The 19,378-nt window shown below is 37.7% G+C and overlaps 1 protein-coding gene and 1 non-coding gene across 4 annotated transcripts in view; both read left to right on the top strand.

Moving 5' to 3' along the window:
• NIPAL2 (NIPA like domain containing 2) overlaps positions 1 to 18,771 on the top strand; it is a 79,663-nt gene extending 60,892 nt beyond the window's left edge. For 2 of the 3 annotated variants that reach the window (XM_088799029.1, XM_088799030.1), the window contains 6 exons: positions 926 to 1,022; positions 7,146 to 7,281; positions 9,231 to 9,319; positions 13,307 to 13,370; positions 14,492 to 14,586; positions 15,949 to 18,771. In XM_088799029.1, the coding sequence (XP_088655155.1) occupies positions 926 to 1,022; positions 7,146 to 7,281; positions 9,231 to 9,319; positions 13,307 to 13,370; positions 14,492 to 14,586; positions 15,949 to 16,061 (594 nt within the window). In that variant the 3' untranslated portion in view covers positions 16,062 to 18,771. The remainder of the gene's footprint in view (positions 1 to 925; positions 1,023 to 7,145; positions 7,282 to 9,230; positions 9,320 to 13,306; positions 13,371 to 14,491; positions 14,587 to 15,948) is intronic. The other variant, XM_088799031.1, reaches the window with a different exon arrangement.
• LOC148757854 (signal recognition particle RNA) lies at positions 428 to 715 on the top strand. The gene has a single exon (XR_016021649.1).
• Positions 18,772 to 19,378: the final 607 nt, after the last annotated feature.

Below are 19,378 nucleotides of genomic sequence, written 5' to 3' on the forward strand. Positions count from 1 at the left end.
GTACCGTGGTTCCTGGGAAGGTCGAAGGAAAGGAGGGAGAGGGGCACACAACAGACTGCAAATTTACTGGTTGATTCTCTTTCTCAGGTTGAGTAGAGAACACGAGTATTTGTCAGATCACTGTAAATACCTTTTATGTATATCATATATTCTCTGTGAATGAAATACTTCATTATCCAAATTGTGTTTTTAAATGACTCGTCTGGCTGCTAAATGCCTGGATTGTAGAGGCAAGAGTAAAATCGGGGACAAATGAAAAGCTATTGCAGTATTCAGAGAGAGTGGCAAGGAGTGAGGAAACGGGAGGAGCGCCGTGATGCCACTTGCTGAGGGGGTGAAGGCCCAGGAAGAACAGATAGGGAAGGTAGGCAATCGAGAGGAAAGTGTTGCCGGTACTCATGTGATACGGCTATTAAACGTGCGTGTAGCCGGGCGCCGTGGCGCGCGCCTGTAGTCCCAGCTACTGAGAGGCTGACGCAGGAGGATGGCTTGAGCCCAGGAGTTCTGGGCTGCAGTGCGCTATGCTGATCCGGTGGCCGCACTAAGTTCAGCATCAATATGGTGACCTCCCGGGAGCGGGGGACCACCAGGTTGCCTAAGGAGAGGTGAACTGGCCCAGGTCAGAAATGGAGCAGGTCAAAACATGCGTGTGGAAATGTCTAATAGATAGTGGGATAAGTGAGACTGGAGTTGTAAGGAGGTCAGAACTGGAGATTGGCATATAGGTGATAGAGCTCTGGCACTATAAGTCTGAGGCTCCTTATATTCCCAAATATTTATAATTGTCCTTAGGAATTCTAGTCATGTCACTGTCAACTGTCATATGAGAAGAGTTGCAAGATCAAAAAGAGAAGAGCGACATTCTGAATACCGTGTATAGAATAATTTATCCTTTACTCTTTTTCATCTTTATTTTTATTTCTAGATTTTAGAAATATTACTTTTCTGCATTCTCCTATATTTCCATAAAAGAAAAGGAATGAAGCACATTGTGATTTTGCTAACCCTGGTGGCACTTCTAGGTAAGGATATATTTTGTTTTCTAATTCTCTAATCTAGCCATACTGTCATAAAAGAGATTTGAAGGAAAATACTCTAGGATTCTATTCCTTTCTCATTGTTTCTACTTTTCAACTCCTGATCTATAGAAAGAAATTGAGTCTCAATTATGCAAATTATGCTTTGCGTATCTGTTGCTATAGTTGATATATGTTTAATTCTTTTAAAAATATATTTAAGGATTTGTACTTCTTGGTAGCTTTATTTGCTCTCGGACAATTTGAGGATTTTTTTCTTAGTAATTAATTGGAAAATATAAAAGCAAATAAATGAACCCAATATAAACTTCTGTATCAGGAATTACTTATCAAGACCTATCCTGTTTACATTTTTTTTAAAAAACTTTAAAATATGGGTAATATAAAAGATAACTGTAAGCAGTATGGTTTTCTTAAATACAACATTTCTTTGATTCATTGTGTACCTACCCATTTCCTTTGTTTTTCCAGAGGCACATTATAAGATTTGAAAACTGATGCTTAGATAGTAAGCCCACTATATATTTTTAAATCTGTCCTCTCTCTTTCTCTCTCTCTCTCTCTCTCTCTCTCTCTCTCTCTGTCTCTCTCTCTCTGTCTCTGTCTCTCTCTGTCTCTCTCTCTCTCACACACACACAAACACACACACACACTCTCACACATTCTCATATATATCAACACAAAAAGACCTCACTAGTCACTTGGGAAATTCCCTTTTTAAAATTTATTTGTAATTCTTCCTTTACTTCTTCTTTGCCTATACGATGACCCCATACATTCATTGTGTGCTGTTTGCTATGACTTTGTAGGTTTACTTATACCACTGTGACAGGCTGCAACCCCACGTTAATGAGGTGCTAGAGCTTTCATTTTTTCATCACCTAGTTCTTGCCTTTGCATTGGAAGATGTGTATTTGTGATAGTGACTTACAGAAACAAATTTACTCTGTAACATATTGCAGTTGATCAAAAGAACAGAAAAAGAATTTTATGTTTGTTTCCTTCCAAATTACCAGATACGGAGAACAAAAACAAACAACTAAGAGAGAAAATGTAAATTACATAGGAAAATATTGAAAATCAAGAAAATTTTAAATAGGAAAATAAGATAGAGAGTTGAGGTCAAATGTATCAGTGATGATTATAAATGTAAATAGGGTAAGATTACCGAATAGAAAAAGAAAGATTCCCAAATAGACTTCATAAAAATTCCCAGCTCAATTTTAAAAAAGATTCTGAAATTGGATTCATCCAGTTTGCTTTGGTTCAGCACTGTAAGAATTAGCAAAATAGCACCCTTTCTGATTGGCCCTTGCTGGTTGTAAAATATTTTGACTTAATAAATTTCATCTAAAACAAGGTAACTCAGATTAAAACTAAGACAAAGCAGAAGGTCATAGTATTACTATCTTAAGTTAAAATCAAAACAGAAGGATTAAATGCAACAAAAGATCCTGGGGTTCCCCTTTCCCCCACCATTAGAGGAAGAAGACACTCAGGAGACTCAAGCAGCAGCTATTTCTAAAAATATGTTAACACAAATATAAGAGTAGGAGACTTCTCTTAGCTCATGGAAGATAAGTAGACAGAAAAATATGTAAGGATAGATACTGAATACTTAAGTTTGAAAAATAATTAAGGATAGAAACTGAATACTTAAGTTTGATCTAGTGGCTGTACTATAGAAACTCTAAATCCTGAAAACAGGGAATACACCTTTTAAATACCTGTGTGATAGTTACAAAAGTTGATCGTATAACTGGCCACAAAGAAATCCTTGATAAATTCCAGGAAGTTGAAATAGTACAGACCACGTTCTCAGATCACAATGAAATAAAAACATAATATAATAACAAAAATAGAAACCAGTAAAACCATACCACTAGAAATGTTAATACTACTCTTAAACTGCAGTTGGACCAAAGTAGAAACCAAGATTTCATTGCAACATACCTTTTTTTAATTATTATGAAAACATTTAATATTAAACCTATAGTTTATATCTAATGCTGTATTCAGATGGAAATTCATTGCTTTAAATGTAAGTACTCAACTCAAGAGCTAAGGGAAAAAACATTGAAATGTTGTCCTTAAACAAAAATCCAGCCAGATATTTCTCCAGCAAATAGGTTCATTTGGGAACAACAAAGAATTGCAATCTGGAACATACAACCATGGTGAGCAACATGCCAGTTTGCTAAAACAAAGGAGAGGAAATGCCTTTATAGAGGGGGAGAGGTACTAGCTGGGAGGCTGTTACAGTGTTCTCCCTTTTGTGTTTTGTAATCCAGGTAGGGTGTGAGAGCGCCCCTTCTACTTCATTTTAAATGAGATTTCTCTTCATGAATCTTTTTATAGAAATAAAACTGAGGCAAGCAGAAAGCAGCAATTAATGAAGATAAAGGCAAAAATATATGAAATAGAAAACAGAAAAGCAATACATTAATAAACCCATGAATCAGTTCTTAAAAAACAATAAAATAGATCCTTCATAAGAAAAAGGGAAAAGTACCCCAAACTAGAAATAATATATATGTAATGAAAATAAATATGAAAACTTGAATGAATCACTTATTTTTTAAACAAAAATGACTATGGAGGAATAGAGGAGTTGTTAAAAAGCTACATCCTTACAAGACCTAGGCCTAGACTTTCTTTTACTTTCTACAATGTCTTTAAAACTTTAAGGAACAGATTATTGTGGTGTTCAAAACTATTAGGGGAACATAAGAAGAAAGCTTTCATTTTTTTAAATCAGTATAAATACAAATCCCAAGTAGCACATATAAAGAATAGTGCAAACAAACAAAACAGAAAAAAACTCATGGATACTGAGAGCAATTTGATGGTTGCCAGATGGGAGGGGTGTTGGGGGATGGGGTGAAAAAGCGGAAGGGATTAAGAAATACAAATTGGTAGTTACAAAATAGTCATGGGGACGTAAAATACAGGGAAAAAGTCAATAACATGGTAATGACTATACCAGGTGGGTACTAGTCAGAGCACTACAACACAGAAAAGGCGGGAGTGTGACTGGTACTCTTTAGTTGGCAGTCTGCCAGTATATTTCAGAACAGTGGCTGTCAACACAGTAATTCCCCTTCAGGTGATTTTCCTAAGAAAATAGGCAGAGTGATATGCAAAGATTTATGTTCAAAGATATCCATCACAGCCTCATTTTTAACACCAAAAAAATAGGTACAATCTACATATCCAAGAATGGGGAATTAGGTAAGTATACATTCATACAAAGAAAGGCATACAGCTGATAAAAGTCATACTTTAGAATACTTAATGGCATAGAAAATACTTAATGGCAATGGAAAATAGGTTCCTATGTAGTATGTACTGTATAATTCACTTGTTACGATATATTCATACTTAGGGATAGAAAAATAACTACAAAAAATTTTCCCAAATGTGAAAAATGATTTGGGCATGAGTGTTGTGGTTACATGTGATATTCATTTTTTCTTTCCAGGCTTTTCTTCATTTTCCAAATTTTCTTAAATGAACATGTATACTTTTATAGTTTAAAAAATTAGCTTAAAGTTTATTCATAATCCCAGTACGTAGATGTAACCACTGATAGTATCTTCATGTAGTTTCTTTTAACTTTTTTTCTGTGTACACATAGTACTTTCTATTTTTATTTTTTATAACAGAATGAGACTGCATTCAAATTTTGTATTTCCTCTTGTCCTCATCAATGCCCTCAAAAAAAACTTTGAAGAATTCAACACCAGTCTAGAAATAACTTGCCGAGTTACAATAAATAATGATTAATTCAGTTGATTGTACATGCTTTGAAAATATAATGATTAACTACGGCAACTGATAGTTGGTTTATCTGTTTAATAAACAATTCTAGTTTTGTTTTTAAGTATAATTTAACATCAGTTGGTGGTTGAATTAGATGTATTTTTTTTTTAATTAGATGACCTTTAAGGGCCTTGCCATCCTGAGGTTCTAAGGCTAATGGAACAATGTGTTCAACTGCTCTCCATTAATGATGCCTTCGGAAACCAGGCTGCTCAGGCTGAGACCGTAACCCCATTGTGCCCTAATCACAAGAAAGTATTTGGGAGGAAATCAAGATCCCTCAAAAGCTAACCTTACATACTTACACCAGCAAGTGACACCCATCTAGGTATTTAAAATCCCTGGATTCGCTAAGGATCAAGTCAAAAGACATTTTAAGATGAAGAGGGCCTGGCTGTAAGGGCCTCTTTGTTCAGATTGAGGACTTGTTTTCAGAATTTATCACCTTGTCTCCTCTGTTAATTATGACTTTTAACAGAAAGAAAATGCCTAATTTGGAACTGTGCCCTAATACACTTCAAGTTAAAGTATATTTTCAGTTTTTGGAAAAGGAGATTACGGAATGCTTTTCCTTGTTGGCCATCACCTGCTGTTTCATATATATTATATATATATATATGAAGTACCTTTTCAATAAAGTCCAGATATACTCATATTATGACCAGATATCAACAACAATAAAAGTATCATTTCTAATTCACATTTCCTTTGAGTTATCATTATTTTCATTTCATGGTAAAAATTATTTTTTAAATTTTCTGTAGGTTTCAGCTAAGTTTTGGAATTATTGGCAACAGTAATTTCAAGGGACCTAGGACAAAAAAAAAACACACTGTCTTTTTCCTACAGAAACATTGTGTTTCCAGAAAGTGCTTCATTGCTTTCAAGTTGATATAACCTTATCAAATTATTTTTTCTTCATTGATATTTGGAACCTAAGAAAAATTTGTTCTCATAAGGTATAGGTTCCTCTTTAACACAGAAAATAAGTAGACATGTTTATGTAATGTCGCGTCCCATGCGACGAGGGTTGTGGGGCGCAAGGAGGGCGACGCAGGGTTAAGAAAAGACAGTAGCCAATAATAGATTGTAAGCGGGGCCAAAGGACCCCAGTCTCAAGGACTGGATGCCCTGAATGGGCCTACGCATTAGCTTTTATTAGTTAGGTGGGGGAAGTAAAGGAGATAGAGCTTGTCAATCTCAAGATCTGTGAATCCTGTACATCATAATAGGAAATTGATACAAGCCAATCACCCTTGCCTGCAGGCTGCTGAACCGTAAGTCTCAGATGTATGTACTTCCCCAAGGGACAAAACCTTTATGCATATGAATAGATGGAGAGCACATCATTGAATCTCTTTCCTTGCAGGGTGTGGGAAGGAATGCAGCCACAGAGGCAGAGGCTCTCCTTAGCCAGGGGAAGGTGGGGGGCTGTGCCCACCTCTGTGAACCTCGTGGGTTCTTCTGTTGCTCCCCACACAGCTGCACCTGGCTTGAGTTGCCCCCCACATGGGGAATCTTACTCGGCATTGGCTGACCAGCCATCTTTCTGGGGCCAAACAGGGAGACATAAGGTGCAAGCACAAAGGTGAAGCAAAGTCCCTGAAAAGATGTCTCACAGACTCTCCTTTCTTTAGGGGCAGGTATGAGGAGACAGACGGGTAGGCTGCTGTGTGGCAACAATGCAAATCTTAGATTTATAGTTAACTCTGAGAAATACTCAGCTCTGATTCTGTTACCTATTAGCATCTTCATCAAAAAATATTTTTAATGAAACTTCTAGACATTTACTGACAAAGAGTTCATACATAGACTAAGTACAACTCTTAGTAAACTCACAGAGAAGTTCCTTTTCACTTTCCAGTCTTCTCATCTGTTTGGCTTTAAATTGTTTCAGTAGAGCTTAATAGTTATTTTCCCATCATGTCACATGGACAATCTGATTTTTCTTATCTCCTCCCTTCGTTGTTTCTCCTTTCTCATCTACTAGTAATTATAACCTCTGTAGCACCCTTTCATCAGTTAGGGCTGGAAAATAAGCATCTTGCTCTAAAGATAAAATGCGCACAGTCACACAGCAGATCACTAGCTGATAGAAGCAAATCTGAAGTCCAACAGCTTCAGCAACAGGGCTACTGCTTGGCTAGTGTCACAGCCTACCCTACACTTCTCACAACAGTTTTCATTCTTAAAGCATAATTAGGGTATTGACTACCGTGTAAATTTAAGATGTTTGTATTTCTGTCTCAGATATGAATTTTATTTATGTTCTGTTTTCTTTTTCAGCCTCATTGACTGTTATTTCAGTAAAAGCTGTCTCAGGCATGATCACTTTTTCTGTGACGGATAAAATGCAACTAACTTATCCCATCTTCTATATCATGTTTATCATCATGATAGCATCTTGTGTTTTCCAAGTCAAGTAAGTTAGCTCCTATATCCTCATTAATCTTTCAACATTCCTGTGCTTCTCTCAGCATTAGTCTTTATTGGCTTCAGATGATAATTAAAATTAGATGCAACTGATTTCAGGGGGTGAAGGGTCTACAGCTTATCCTCAGCCAACATGCCTTGCTTTATCCTTTGCATCCAATGAGAAGTTTTTGCTAAGCATTGCCTTCACATCTTGTGAGTTCTAAAGTGCAGCCATAATCCAACTAAGTGCACTTTGATACTTTCCTGATGCTCTCCTGCTTGTAATTAATATCGGTTGTACACAGGTTGTCATTAGCAATAAATCAAAGGGGCAGGTCCACATCCAGGATTTCATTCTAAGTATAGGAAATACATGAACCCTTCACCTTCACTTCTTAGCTCATGCTCATTAATTGCCCAGCGATGGACAAAACCAGACGTTTGGCCGGGAGGGAAATCCTTTCCCCAGAACTTTGCATCTTTGGCCAGAATTTGCTTTGTACTCATGGGATTGCGGAATGATTGTTTTATGTTTCTCTTGGGGCTAATAGTGGTGACATGGAACATTTTTAATTTCTGCTCTTCTCTCCCCCTACCTCCATCTGCTCCAATCGCTTTCCCTCCATTTCACATTATGATTATGCCTTTGCCTGCTAGGTTCTCTTGAGTCAACCAGAAAGTTTTCTGTTTACCACAAAATGCTATGCAAAAGCACCGCCCCAGTTTTAGCTAGGAAGTCAGAGCCCAAACTGTGGAAGAGAGTGGTTCCTTCCTTAGGTGGTAGAAGTAAAGTATAAAGATTATGGATTGGATAGAAGCCCTATTACAAGGAGTATGGAGAATTCCTGAAAGAACCCAATATTTTGTCACTATTTCATTTGTCATTTCCTTATGAAACTGAATGTGTTTCTAACACTTGAATCTTGCTATTTTGTTTATCTCTCTTCTTCTGAATTAATCAGTACTGTTAAACTATCTTTTGGAATTTAGTGATTAGCATCATTACCTTTAAACTATGCTTTATGAATTTAAAAGGCAGATAAAACTGAAGGTAATCCGCATTCTTACCACCCTTGTTTCAGTCCCTGCATCTTTCACATTAGAACTATATGAACCCACTAGAACTGTAGAAGTGTGGCTTTCAGCCCTGGCTGCCCATTAAAATTACCCGAGAAGGTTTGTTTACACATATATATCTACATATATGTATACATGCACATACCTACATGCCTGCATATGTATATGCATATGTGTGCATACACACCTGCACACATGTACATACATGCACAGGTGCACCTGGGCTACCCACAAAAGTAATTGTTTTCAGTTGCTCAAGAATAGGGCCTAAGTAAGCATTAGCGTTTTTTAAAAGTGCCCAGGTGATGTCAGTGCAATGCACTGCTTTAGACAAAGTTCTAGTCCACGACCGGGCAAAATAGCGTAGTTGTGAGAACCTGAATTATGTTGGTGGCCAAAGTGAGAAGCTCAGTTCCCACATGTGCTCTGCAGCTGGAGTCATCAGCATTGTTTTTGAAACATTAAACATTCCTTTACTTCTCCATCTTCTTTCTTGGCACGTGCCATGTCAATGCATAGCTATACTATTCCCCAGGTAGGATATTTAACAGATTCTAGGGTCTATCGTAATGAATCAATCCCAGTGTGGTACCGGTCCAGCAGCTTGAATCGCTTCCAACTCAAACTTCTGTGGCCTCGGAATATGATTAATTGCTTTTCATTGTTACTGTTGTTGGTTTAAACAGACCATAAAACCTGACATCTGATCTCATACATCAGATGCATATAAGCTGTGACTGCTGATTGGAAATGCCCTTTTACTGTACTTCCTTTCTCTTTGTAGTTGTAGCTAAAGAACAAGCATTTTTTGATGTTATTGTTAACGTTTTGCTGAGCATCTCTGAAAGCCAGAGCTTCAGTAAGTGCCTTCTGCTCTAGGTTCCTGAATCAAGCCATGAAACTCTACAATACAACGATGGTGGTGCCGGTTAACCATATTTTCTTTACAACCAGTGCCATTATTGCAGGTGAGTTTGGATCTTCTATACTTAGGTGTTCTACCCCCACAACAAGCATAATGAGAAATCAAAGAATCCTTAGGGCAGAGGGATCTGTGTACTCCACGTCCTCCCGGCTCCCACCCAGTGTCTGAATTTCCCCTGTAACATACTCTAGGACAGGTTATTCCAGTTTGTGTGAATACTCCCCAGGGCTCTGTGGCCTGAGACAGCTCAGTCCCGTTTTGGATTGCTCTATTTGGAGAGTTCTAATTTTTAGAAAGTGTTTCCTTATATCAGAGCTGAAATTAGCCCTACCTGTGAATTCAAGGCACTCATCTTAGTTCTGCTTTCTGAAGTCTTCTTCTTGGCAGCCCTTCTGAGAATCAAAACAGTTAAAGGGTCCTCTTGTGTCTTATCTCAGGGCCAGACATCCCCAGCTCCATTAACTCTTCCCTCCCTGGCTCTCACCACTTGATCAGCGAGTGGGGTCCAAAACTGAATCCAGTGTTTAAGCGAAAGCCAGACAAGGAGAATAGAAATTACTACTTTTGCTGTTCTGGCCTCTATTTTTGTACTATTGCAGATCTTTTATTTTTATGGAAATTTTTAAAAATATGTCAGACGTAATAGTCTTTTAAAAAAGTATAAATTTGAAACTTGGTTCAAACCAAAATACAGTACATTCAGGTGTATCACTCCTAGGTTTGGTTCTGGTATGCCCTAGTTCTTTGGCTTATTAGATGCCTTCACTGCCTTCTCATATTGTGAGTTCATTTCCCAATGCAAAGTTTATGTATTTTTGAGGTAATTGGGGATTATCTGTTTCCTAATTGGCATGTCTTTTTTATTTCATGGTAAACAATGTGACTGCCAGTTGGCAATTTTAAAAAGTAATTAAGACATTTTCTGTTTCCCAAAATTGAACCAAACTTTTAAAGAGAAAGATTATATCCCAGCACTTTTTTTTTTTTTTTTTTCAGCTTTTATGCTTGTTGACAAAAGAGAGTAAGAAAAGATTGCACTTTTATGTGCCCTGGAATTATTAGAAAAGGAACAAGGCCAAAAAGAGTTATAGGCATGACATATAGCCTAACAGTTAATATTAATGTACTAAAGGTATATTAAAAATGTAGTTCCCCTCAAAAGAATGTTTTCCAGTAGGACTCACAGGGTTGGATCTCAATATTCAGCACATTGAGTAACTGGTAAGTCAGTGATGCGGAACTTTCTAGGAGTGATAACAGTTCATGTGATACTACTGAAATGTGGAATGGAGGTGAAGCTTCTTGACTAACTTCTCCTCTTTGCCTCCCTCAAAAAATATAGCTTAGAATTAAAATGAGAGTCCATATTTTGCCTACTACATTAGTAAAGGTTTTGTTTTGTTCTTTTTATTGTAATAACAAATACTGACAAGGCTGCAGTATCACAGGCACTCTCGTGGAGTTTTGGGTAGTATAGTAGCACTCTCCTAGAACTGAGAGTTCATAGTTTTTGTCAAAAGCCTTAAAAATGTTTCTACTCTGATCCAACAACTCAACAACAACCACAAAATCCAAATACCCAATTAAAAAGTGGGCAAAGGACTTAAATAGACATTTCTCCAAAGAAGATATACATATGGCCAATAAGCATATGGAAGGATGCTCAATACCACTAATCCTCAGGGAAATGCAAATCAAAACCACAAGGAGACACCATCTTATACCCATTAGGATGACTGCTAGAAAAAAATAAGTAAATAACAGTAAGTGTTGGTGAAGATGTAGAAAAATTGTAATCCTTGTGCATTGTTGGTGGAAATATAAAATGGAGTAGCCATCCAGCAATTCCACTTCTGGGTATATGTTCAAAAAAATTGAAAGCAGGGACTCAAACAGATATTTGTATGTCTAGGTTCATAATAGCATTATTCACAATAGCTAAAAGGTGGAAGCAACTCAAATGTCCATCAACAGATGAAGGGATAAATAAAATATACTGTATACATATATACAATGAAATATTATTCAAACCCCAAAAAGGAAGGAAATTCTAACATATGCTAAAACATGGATAAACCTTGAGGATATTATGCTAAGAGAAATAAGCCAGTTACAAAAAGATAAATACTGTATGATTCCATTTATAAGAGGTATCTGGAGTAGTCAAACATAGAAATGGAAAGTAGAATGGTGATTGCCTGAAAGGGGGGGAGGGAACCAAGGAAACAGAGTTACTGTTTAATGGGTATAGAGTTTCAGTTTTGCAAGATGAAAAAGTCCTGGAGATTAGTTGCACAACAATGTGAATATACTTAACACAACTGAACTGTAAACTTAAAAATGGTTAGGATGGTAAATTTTATGTGTATTTTACTACAATTCTGGAAAAGAAATGTACTCTTTAAAACAAATTCCACTTCAAGCAACAACAAAAATCCTAAAATACTGGGACAAAATATGTACAAAGAAGTTTATTGCTACTTTACTAAAGCAAAAATAATTTTGAAACAACTTAAAATGCCCTTAGAGATATGATTATGGTGTATCAGCTTGTTAAATAACGTGAAATCATTAACATGATTATAAGGTAGTGTGTAATAACATGGAAAATGCTTCAGAAAGGTTCATTCATTTGACAGATGTTCATTAGAACTGGATGTGTCTTCTTCCTATAAGAAGTTTATTCTCTAGGTGAGGCGATAGGCTTCAGAATTAGAAGGTTCCTTGAGTATAGGACCATGTCTTGTTCGTCGTGGTATCTGCAGCACTGAGAACAGTGGCTAGCTCATAGGGCTCTCAATAAATATTTGTCGACCAGTTAGCAAGGCTAACACAACACATACAAAAATTTAATTCCAGGTAATATATAATTTAAAGAACTTTATTTTATAAAAATTCTATGAAGGCTTCGGGACCTTAGACCAAGAAGAAGTCATTGAGACCAACAGGGAAAGAAGGAAAGTTCATCAGAGTAAATGACAGACACATCCATGTTTTCCTTCACCCAAAAGGGAAGGCCAGAAGGGGATGGGAGAAGGTTGGCAGAGTAATGGAGCTAGGGGAGCACGTCAGTTGCGCCAGTGTTCTCCAGTGCCTGAGTGAGCGGGTGGCCAGACCGACGGACCACAGGGCATGGCCAAGAGTGACAGCATGTCAGCATCTGGCCTCAAGTGTGAGTGCTATGTCAGAGGACCCGGAATCCACCCAGACTCTCATGTCAGGCTTGCTGACCCCTGGCCTTAAACTGTAGGGGGAAATGTCACTAGAGTTTTGTTTTCTTGCATGTTCTAGTCAGACGTATTCTGGACTGGATAAGAAATTTCTGTGTGCTCAATTGTGTTGATTTTATAATAATGATACATTATATAAAAGCTACAAATCTGTGTTCTTTTTGGAATCATTGAAAATGTAAGTATGGCATGCAAATATTTTTAAACTGAACTACTAAATGTGAATTTTAAAGGTAATTATACTTAGAAAAAATAATATACAGTAGTCTCCCCTTATCTGTGGGGTATATGTTCCCAGTGGATTCCTGAAACCATGGATAGTACCAAACCCTATATGTACTATGTTTTTTCCTATATATACGTACCTTTTCACTTAGAAGGAAGCCCCTTATGGTTTCCCTTTGGGGCCGTTATTAAGTAAAATAATGGTTACTTGAACAGAAGCATTGTGCTGCCATAGCAGTCATCTGATAACTGAGGTAGCTACTAAGTGACTAATGGGCAGGGAACATGTACAGCATGGAGATGCTGGACAAAGGGATGATTCATACCCTGGGGGCGTGAGATTTCATCACACTACTCAGAACAGTGCACAATTTGAAACTTACGAATTATTTATTTCTGGAATTTTCCATTTAATATTTTTGGACCACAGTTGACCACAGGTAACTGAAACCACAGAAAGTGAAACTGAGGATAAAGGGGGGTCTACTGTATTAACATAATTTGAAAAACAATGTGTGTAGCTATTACAAATAGTCTTACCCTAAAATTAATTTTGTCTTCTATTCCTGCTACAGGTGTCATATTTTATAAGGAATTCCTTGGTGCAGCTTTTCTCACTATATTTATATATCTTTTTGGGTGAGTAAATGTCTCAGAGGTGAGGTATATGAAATATTACTTTTCTGTAGGATTTTTGGCATTGTATCTGAAGCATAGAAAATTGGAAAATAATATACGAAATAACAGTTGCCTCAGATCCTAAAAGAAACATATATGTCAATTTACCACCCAACACAGGGCTCAGTTTCTTTGACTTTGTTATTTAGGGGGTCTCTCTGAGAGTTTTGAAACATTGGGGATTTTCAGTTCCAGCCAAAGTCAGGATGAATCTACTGGCTCCTGTGGCACTCCATGACCTTTTCGTGCTATATCAGACCTACCTTGCCCTTGGGAACCCCTAGGTTAGATCTCAATCAGGGAACCACAGATACCTCTAGTAGCACCTAGAATAAAAGGCCAAGACAGGCAGATCCCTAGCTTTTGACCTGAAAATATCAGATCGGTAACATCCCTTTCCTGTGTCTGGGTGCCCAGCTTAAACCCTTCCTGGAAATTTGGTGAGCGTGATTGCTGACATTCTTGCAAACAGAGAGCAGAACTTTGACCGAGTACTGCCAGTGTATAGGATCTTCCATTGGTTCCAAATGACACTCCATTAATGCCTAGCTGCTCCTTGATCTTGTTTTCTGCATGACCATTGTTATGCAAGCTTGAGCCCAGACTACTTTCAGCATAGAAAACCATCTATCTTGAAAATTCAATTTCATAAGATATTTGGGCAAGGCTAAACTTCTGGGATCTGGATACTATGACTATTCTTATGGCCAAGGACAACCAAATTTCTTAGAAAATTAAAGAATAAATTATTTTTTGCTCGTGTTGCATGCCAGTAATGGGTCTTGGCATGCATAGATAGAAAATGAGACCTAATGTCTACCCAAAGGGTTTAGAGCCTGAATTAGCCTCCAGATGGTAAAAATCTGGGGCAGAGATTTTTTGGAAGCTGCCCAGGTCTTGGTTCTGGGGACAAATATTATTGGCTGCAGCAATTAAGACAAGTGTTAGGCAGCTTACCATGAGAAACAGGAAGAGCAAAACCAGTGGAATTTATGTCATCGTGTAGAATATGGAGCTCAGTTATTTAATACCATGAGTTGTTTCAGTGTTCTTATGTTTTTTTATCAATATTATTCTTACAGGTGTTTTCTGTCATTCCTTGGTGTGTTTTTGATCACAAGAAATCGAGAAAAGGAACATCTGCCACAGTCTTACATTGATTTTGGAAATATTCCTGGTAAAACTGTATATTCTTTAATTTATAATAGAAAATTTTTATCCTCATAAATTAATAATTACTGGTATTATTTTGAGTATTAAAATAATATGAAACATAATTCTTATCCTCAAAAAATGTACACTCAATGATTGTACCAGAGGTGATATTTTCACTGTAAATGTTAATAATAATTTATTGGAATGTTGACTTTGCACAGAACACTGGGGATATAAAAGAACTGCCCTGTTTTCTTGATTTGGGTGATGTTGCAAATTTCCTCTTGGAGTTTCCTTAAATTGGAAAAGAGTAGAAAGGAGCAGTAGACCCCTGCTGCTTAGAGAGCCTTTGAGGGAATATCTAAAGACAGAGGTTAAGCTGCTAAGGATTATCATTCCTGGGGAAGACTGAGGGGGCTTGTGCACTGTGGGGCCAAGAGTGACATTCTTCCCAGACACCCGAGCATGAGTACCTTCTCCTCCTCCCGCTTACCTCATTCATCCTGATCGGTTTAACATGCATGTCTCTCCAGTCCTCCGCCCTCACTGAGAATGACTTACTTTAGTCATGCTAACAACAGAAGCAGTGTCTAGAACAAAGGAAACAGTCTGCTGCATCCTCACTTCCTGCCCTGCCCACCACCCCCAACAATCTCCAGCTTTGCTAAGGACTTGGGGTGACCTATAAGTTCCTAGACAGGAATAGTGATGTTTTCACAAGTTCCTCCACCATTTTGTTGGGACCAAGCCTTTGAAGCAAAAACCAATAAAGCCTTGTCCCTACAACTGAGAAAATACGGCCCTAAGAATTCTGCGTTCTGTTTCACATTTGAGCCGTCTTATCAACTGAGAGCATTCAATGCAAGAATTGGCGTTTGTGGCAAGTGTGTTATAGATGACTTGTATGGCTAGAGGTTCTTTGGTAGGAGATAAAGTTTACTCATTTTCAACACTATTTTTCATTTCACAAAGCCCCATACATAGGATGAGTAACAGCTTTAAAAGCCTCTATGAAAGACTATTTTTCTCTGTTGTTTTATGCGTTAGACTAAACATGGAAAAGGAGACAAACCCTGGGGAACAAGCTTGGGAGATGAGTGAATGCTTCATGTTAATCTCCCAACTGATCCAACCTGATTTCTGTGCCCAGCGTGTTAGATCGTGCAGGGTGGGGAGAGCGCTCTCTCACCCGGACAGTGAACGATCACATACCAAGGGACACGGAGTTCCAAGAGCCTTTTCTTCCTTGACATTATCTGTTCTGTTTAGAGGGTGACCACATAGTATAAAAAAAGGGAATAAAATGTGGCCTAGATAGAGAAGTTATTACAACTTATTCTTCTGTAACAGCTCAAAAGAGTTTTTGTGATTATTATCTCCACAGGGAAACAAATGTTGGATAAAATACAACCAGATTCAAATGGCTTATCCTATGGAACTTTGCCTGATGGAAGTGACTCAACAAAGAGCCAAAGTGGAGAGAAGAAAGAGGTCTAAAATGCCGAGAGGGATGGCTGTTGGCCTGTTATTCAATACCACCTTTTTAAAAAATTGCACATGTTCAATTTGTGTCAGCAGCTATTTATCGCTGACATGTGCTAGCATTAGTTCCAGTTCTTTACCCCACCTCCATTTCTATGGACACTCAGGGCCTTCCTAAGCCTTGAAAGTCTAATGTTTTCATGGAATGTAATTTGAAGTGTTCCCCACACCATGGACCTCTCCCTAGTGATCATGTAACCGGCTAGATCTTAATTAGAGCCTGGCTACCCAAGCAGGAATGTCACACAAAAATGTGCACCCACGATTTGGCTGTAGAACATATAGGCTGCTTTTCCCACACGGCTTGTAGTGTCAGTTGTTTTGTTTTAAAGAAACACTTTATCCCACAACCTTACTCCTGAACCAAAGGTTAAAGAACATTCTTTTCTTTAAGACATCGTTTTTGAGCCTCCCCATACAGATCTCACCTTTCTATTTCTAAATAAGAATGGTGAGTCATCTTTTCTGAAAACTAGCCCTATTAGAATCATCCTTTAAAAATTAAGTGTGTCTTTATAATTAGAATTCACAAGTGGCATTCTGTGATGGGACATACCAAAACTAAAAGACTTTGACTAATGGACTACTTAAGCAAGGAAAACTTTAAGAATTAGGACGAATTTTTAAAATAAAAATATAGAATGGTGATGTTTTCTTCAGCTGTGTGACCCTATTATACTCAAATTGAAACTGAAGGAAAAAACTTCATATTCTATGCCTTCATTGTGTCCCTCTTATAATTTATCAAATGGCTTTTATATGTTTTAACTCTTAACATAAGTCTCAAAAATCATGTTTAGATTCATAGTGATATTTTCATAAACACACTGTTTCTTCCCTAAGTCATTATGTCAAGCTTTAGAAATTAATCTAGATAAAAGGACAGTTATGATTAGAGAACTAGATACCAGACATTTAAATCTTAGACATAACACACAGCCAGGTGGTCCAACCTGAATTTAAAGAAGAAACCCAGTCTTCCTGTATCCTGGATGGCTTTTCTGCGGCAAATAGTCACATATCTACTAAAATAACATTTGCAGGTAGAGTCCATAATCATGTCTGTTACTTAATATCTACCTAATATTTAAATGAGAAGAAAAGAGTCAGCCTTCATTGTAACCAACATCAAATAATAAACCCTATCCTTAGGGGCATTTCAAAACCTTCAGATCCTTTCTGACATGTCAGTACAATGTTGTCCCAGCCCATACTCTCGCATTTGTGTAGGTTGTTTAACTCAGACCTATTGAGACTGTAATCTTAACTGCTTCTGGTCTTTTAACCTGCATTCCTGACCAGACCAACCAAACCTGGCCACAAAGGCAACATTCGAATCCATCTCCAATGTATAATAATAATCTAGAGCCCATATCCGGCTTTTGAACTCCTAGTAACAATTCCCGCCATTGTGGAAAGTGTTCCATTAATTCAAATAAAATAGTCATATAATTTATGGCATGTTTTACTGAATTGGTCCAACATGTTGGTACTGGAAGTCTCAGCCAAGAAATGTTTGTCTAGTGTCTTAAACTACAGAATTCTGGTGACTCTTAAAACTGGTTTCAAAGATTGGGAAAATAATTAGACTGGAGTTTTACTTGAAGTAGGACTGGACTATATAGCTACAGCACATGGTTTTGAGCATTGTAGAGTTTTGCACAGACACAAGCATAATACCAATACTTTAATGATCACCAACATTTGTGTCTTCTTAAAAGTTTGGAGAAATGACATTGACTTCTGTACATTTAAGCCATCGAGTAATACTTTAGAAGTCCAGATAACATATAAACTATATTCATACCTTATTTTATATTCCATATCACTGCTCCAAAATCAGGTGAATAAGAATTTTAGTTGTGCTGGCTTGTAAAGATTTTTTAAAATTACATAGTGCATGACAACAATCAAAGCCAACCCAGTCCTTCTCCTGGCATTGTGAGTTGGGGATCGTTAGCCAACACTTGACTCATCTGACTATTTGTCTAGACCAGGAGTCTGCAAAGTTTTCCTTTAAAGACCCAGAGAGAAAATGTTTTGGGGTTTGTTGGCCATACAGTGTCTGTCTCAACGACTCCATTCTGCCGTTGTAGCATGAAAGCAGCCACAGACAACATGTAAACGAATGAGGGTGGCTGTGTGCCAGTAAAACTTTATTTACAAAAACAGGCCAGTCCTTGGTCTGTAGTTTCCCAACCCAGGGTCTAGACTCCTCTGTCCTTGCTGTGCAGCTTTTTTCTCATTCCTCGGGCACTCAGGGTCCTTAAAAAATGACAGTTCATGGTTCATGACAAACTACATACTATGGGAGTGTGGAACCATGACTTGATATTTACATTAGAATCTTTTTGCTTGTGTAAGATACAAATGGCAGCAATTAGTTCATTATTGGTGCGGAAGTTTCTCCATTTTGAGAGCAGTGGTTCTTTTTAGAGCAGTACTACCTATATTGGAAAAGCCTCCCCAGTTCCACACTCCACGTTGGTAATAGCTTCAGAAACGACTCGTAGTTAGCTCTCTTGTAATAGATTAAAGCAGAGGTCTTTACCATCTGATTGTTTTCAGTTTAAATGTTTGCTTGCCCGGTAACTATAATACTTTTGTTACCAGAATCACTTGGGGGAAAAAAAAAAAACACAATAAAAAATTTCTCAAGCAGTGACTCAGAAGGTATTTTTCAACCCACCATCCCGCCCCCACAAGCTCCTGGTGATTCTATTACATGGCAGAGAAAGAAAGGGAAAATACAGATTTCATAGATTAGTGCAATTTAGTGCTATTGAAGAGTAATGGTGATAATGTGCAAGTTTGGCTCCAAAAGCAGCAGGTGCAACAGTGGACATGACTCAATGGATAGAAACACTGAGCCAAATTCCTGAAGCCAAGAACCCTCTTTCTGCTTGTTTCCAAGCACACAGCTCATCCAGGAATGGTGACTGTACACACTCGGCCACACTGAAGGCTGCTTCGTGCTTGCCAGTTTAATAGCAATATTATGGACATAAATATAGCAGTTACTAAAATGAACCTTCCCCAACACTCTTCCAGACTGCTTTGCTTAAGTTCTGTGGCTGGTTAGAGGCAGTCCTTGAACTAGGGAACTAACTGCAAACTTAATGCACGTGTCTGGCACCAGCAAATATGAGTGCTTTAGTGAGCTTGCTAGATAAACACACATTTTTAAATTTTAGGACCAAGATCTCAGAATTGAACCCAACATAATTGTGTGGGGAATTTAGAAGTTGCTTCTAATCGTTAGACTCATCAAT

The sequence above is a fragment of the Rhinolophus sinicus genome, chromosome 6 (assembly GCF_057876585.1).
Source record: "Rhinolophus sinicus isolate RSI-liver-muscle chromosome 6, RSI-T2T, whole genome shotgun sequence".
In the NCBI taxonomy this organism is placed as follows: domain Eukaryota; kingdom Metazoa; phylum Chordata; class Mammalia; order Chiroptera; family Rhinolophidae; genus Rhinolophus; species Rhinolophus sinicus.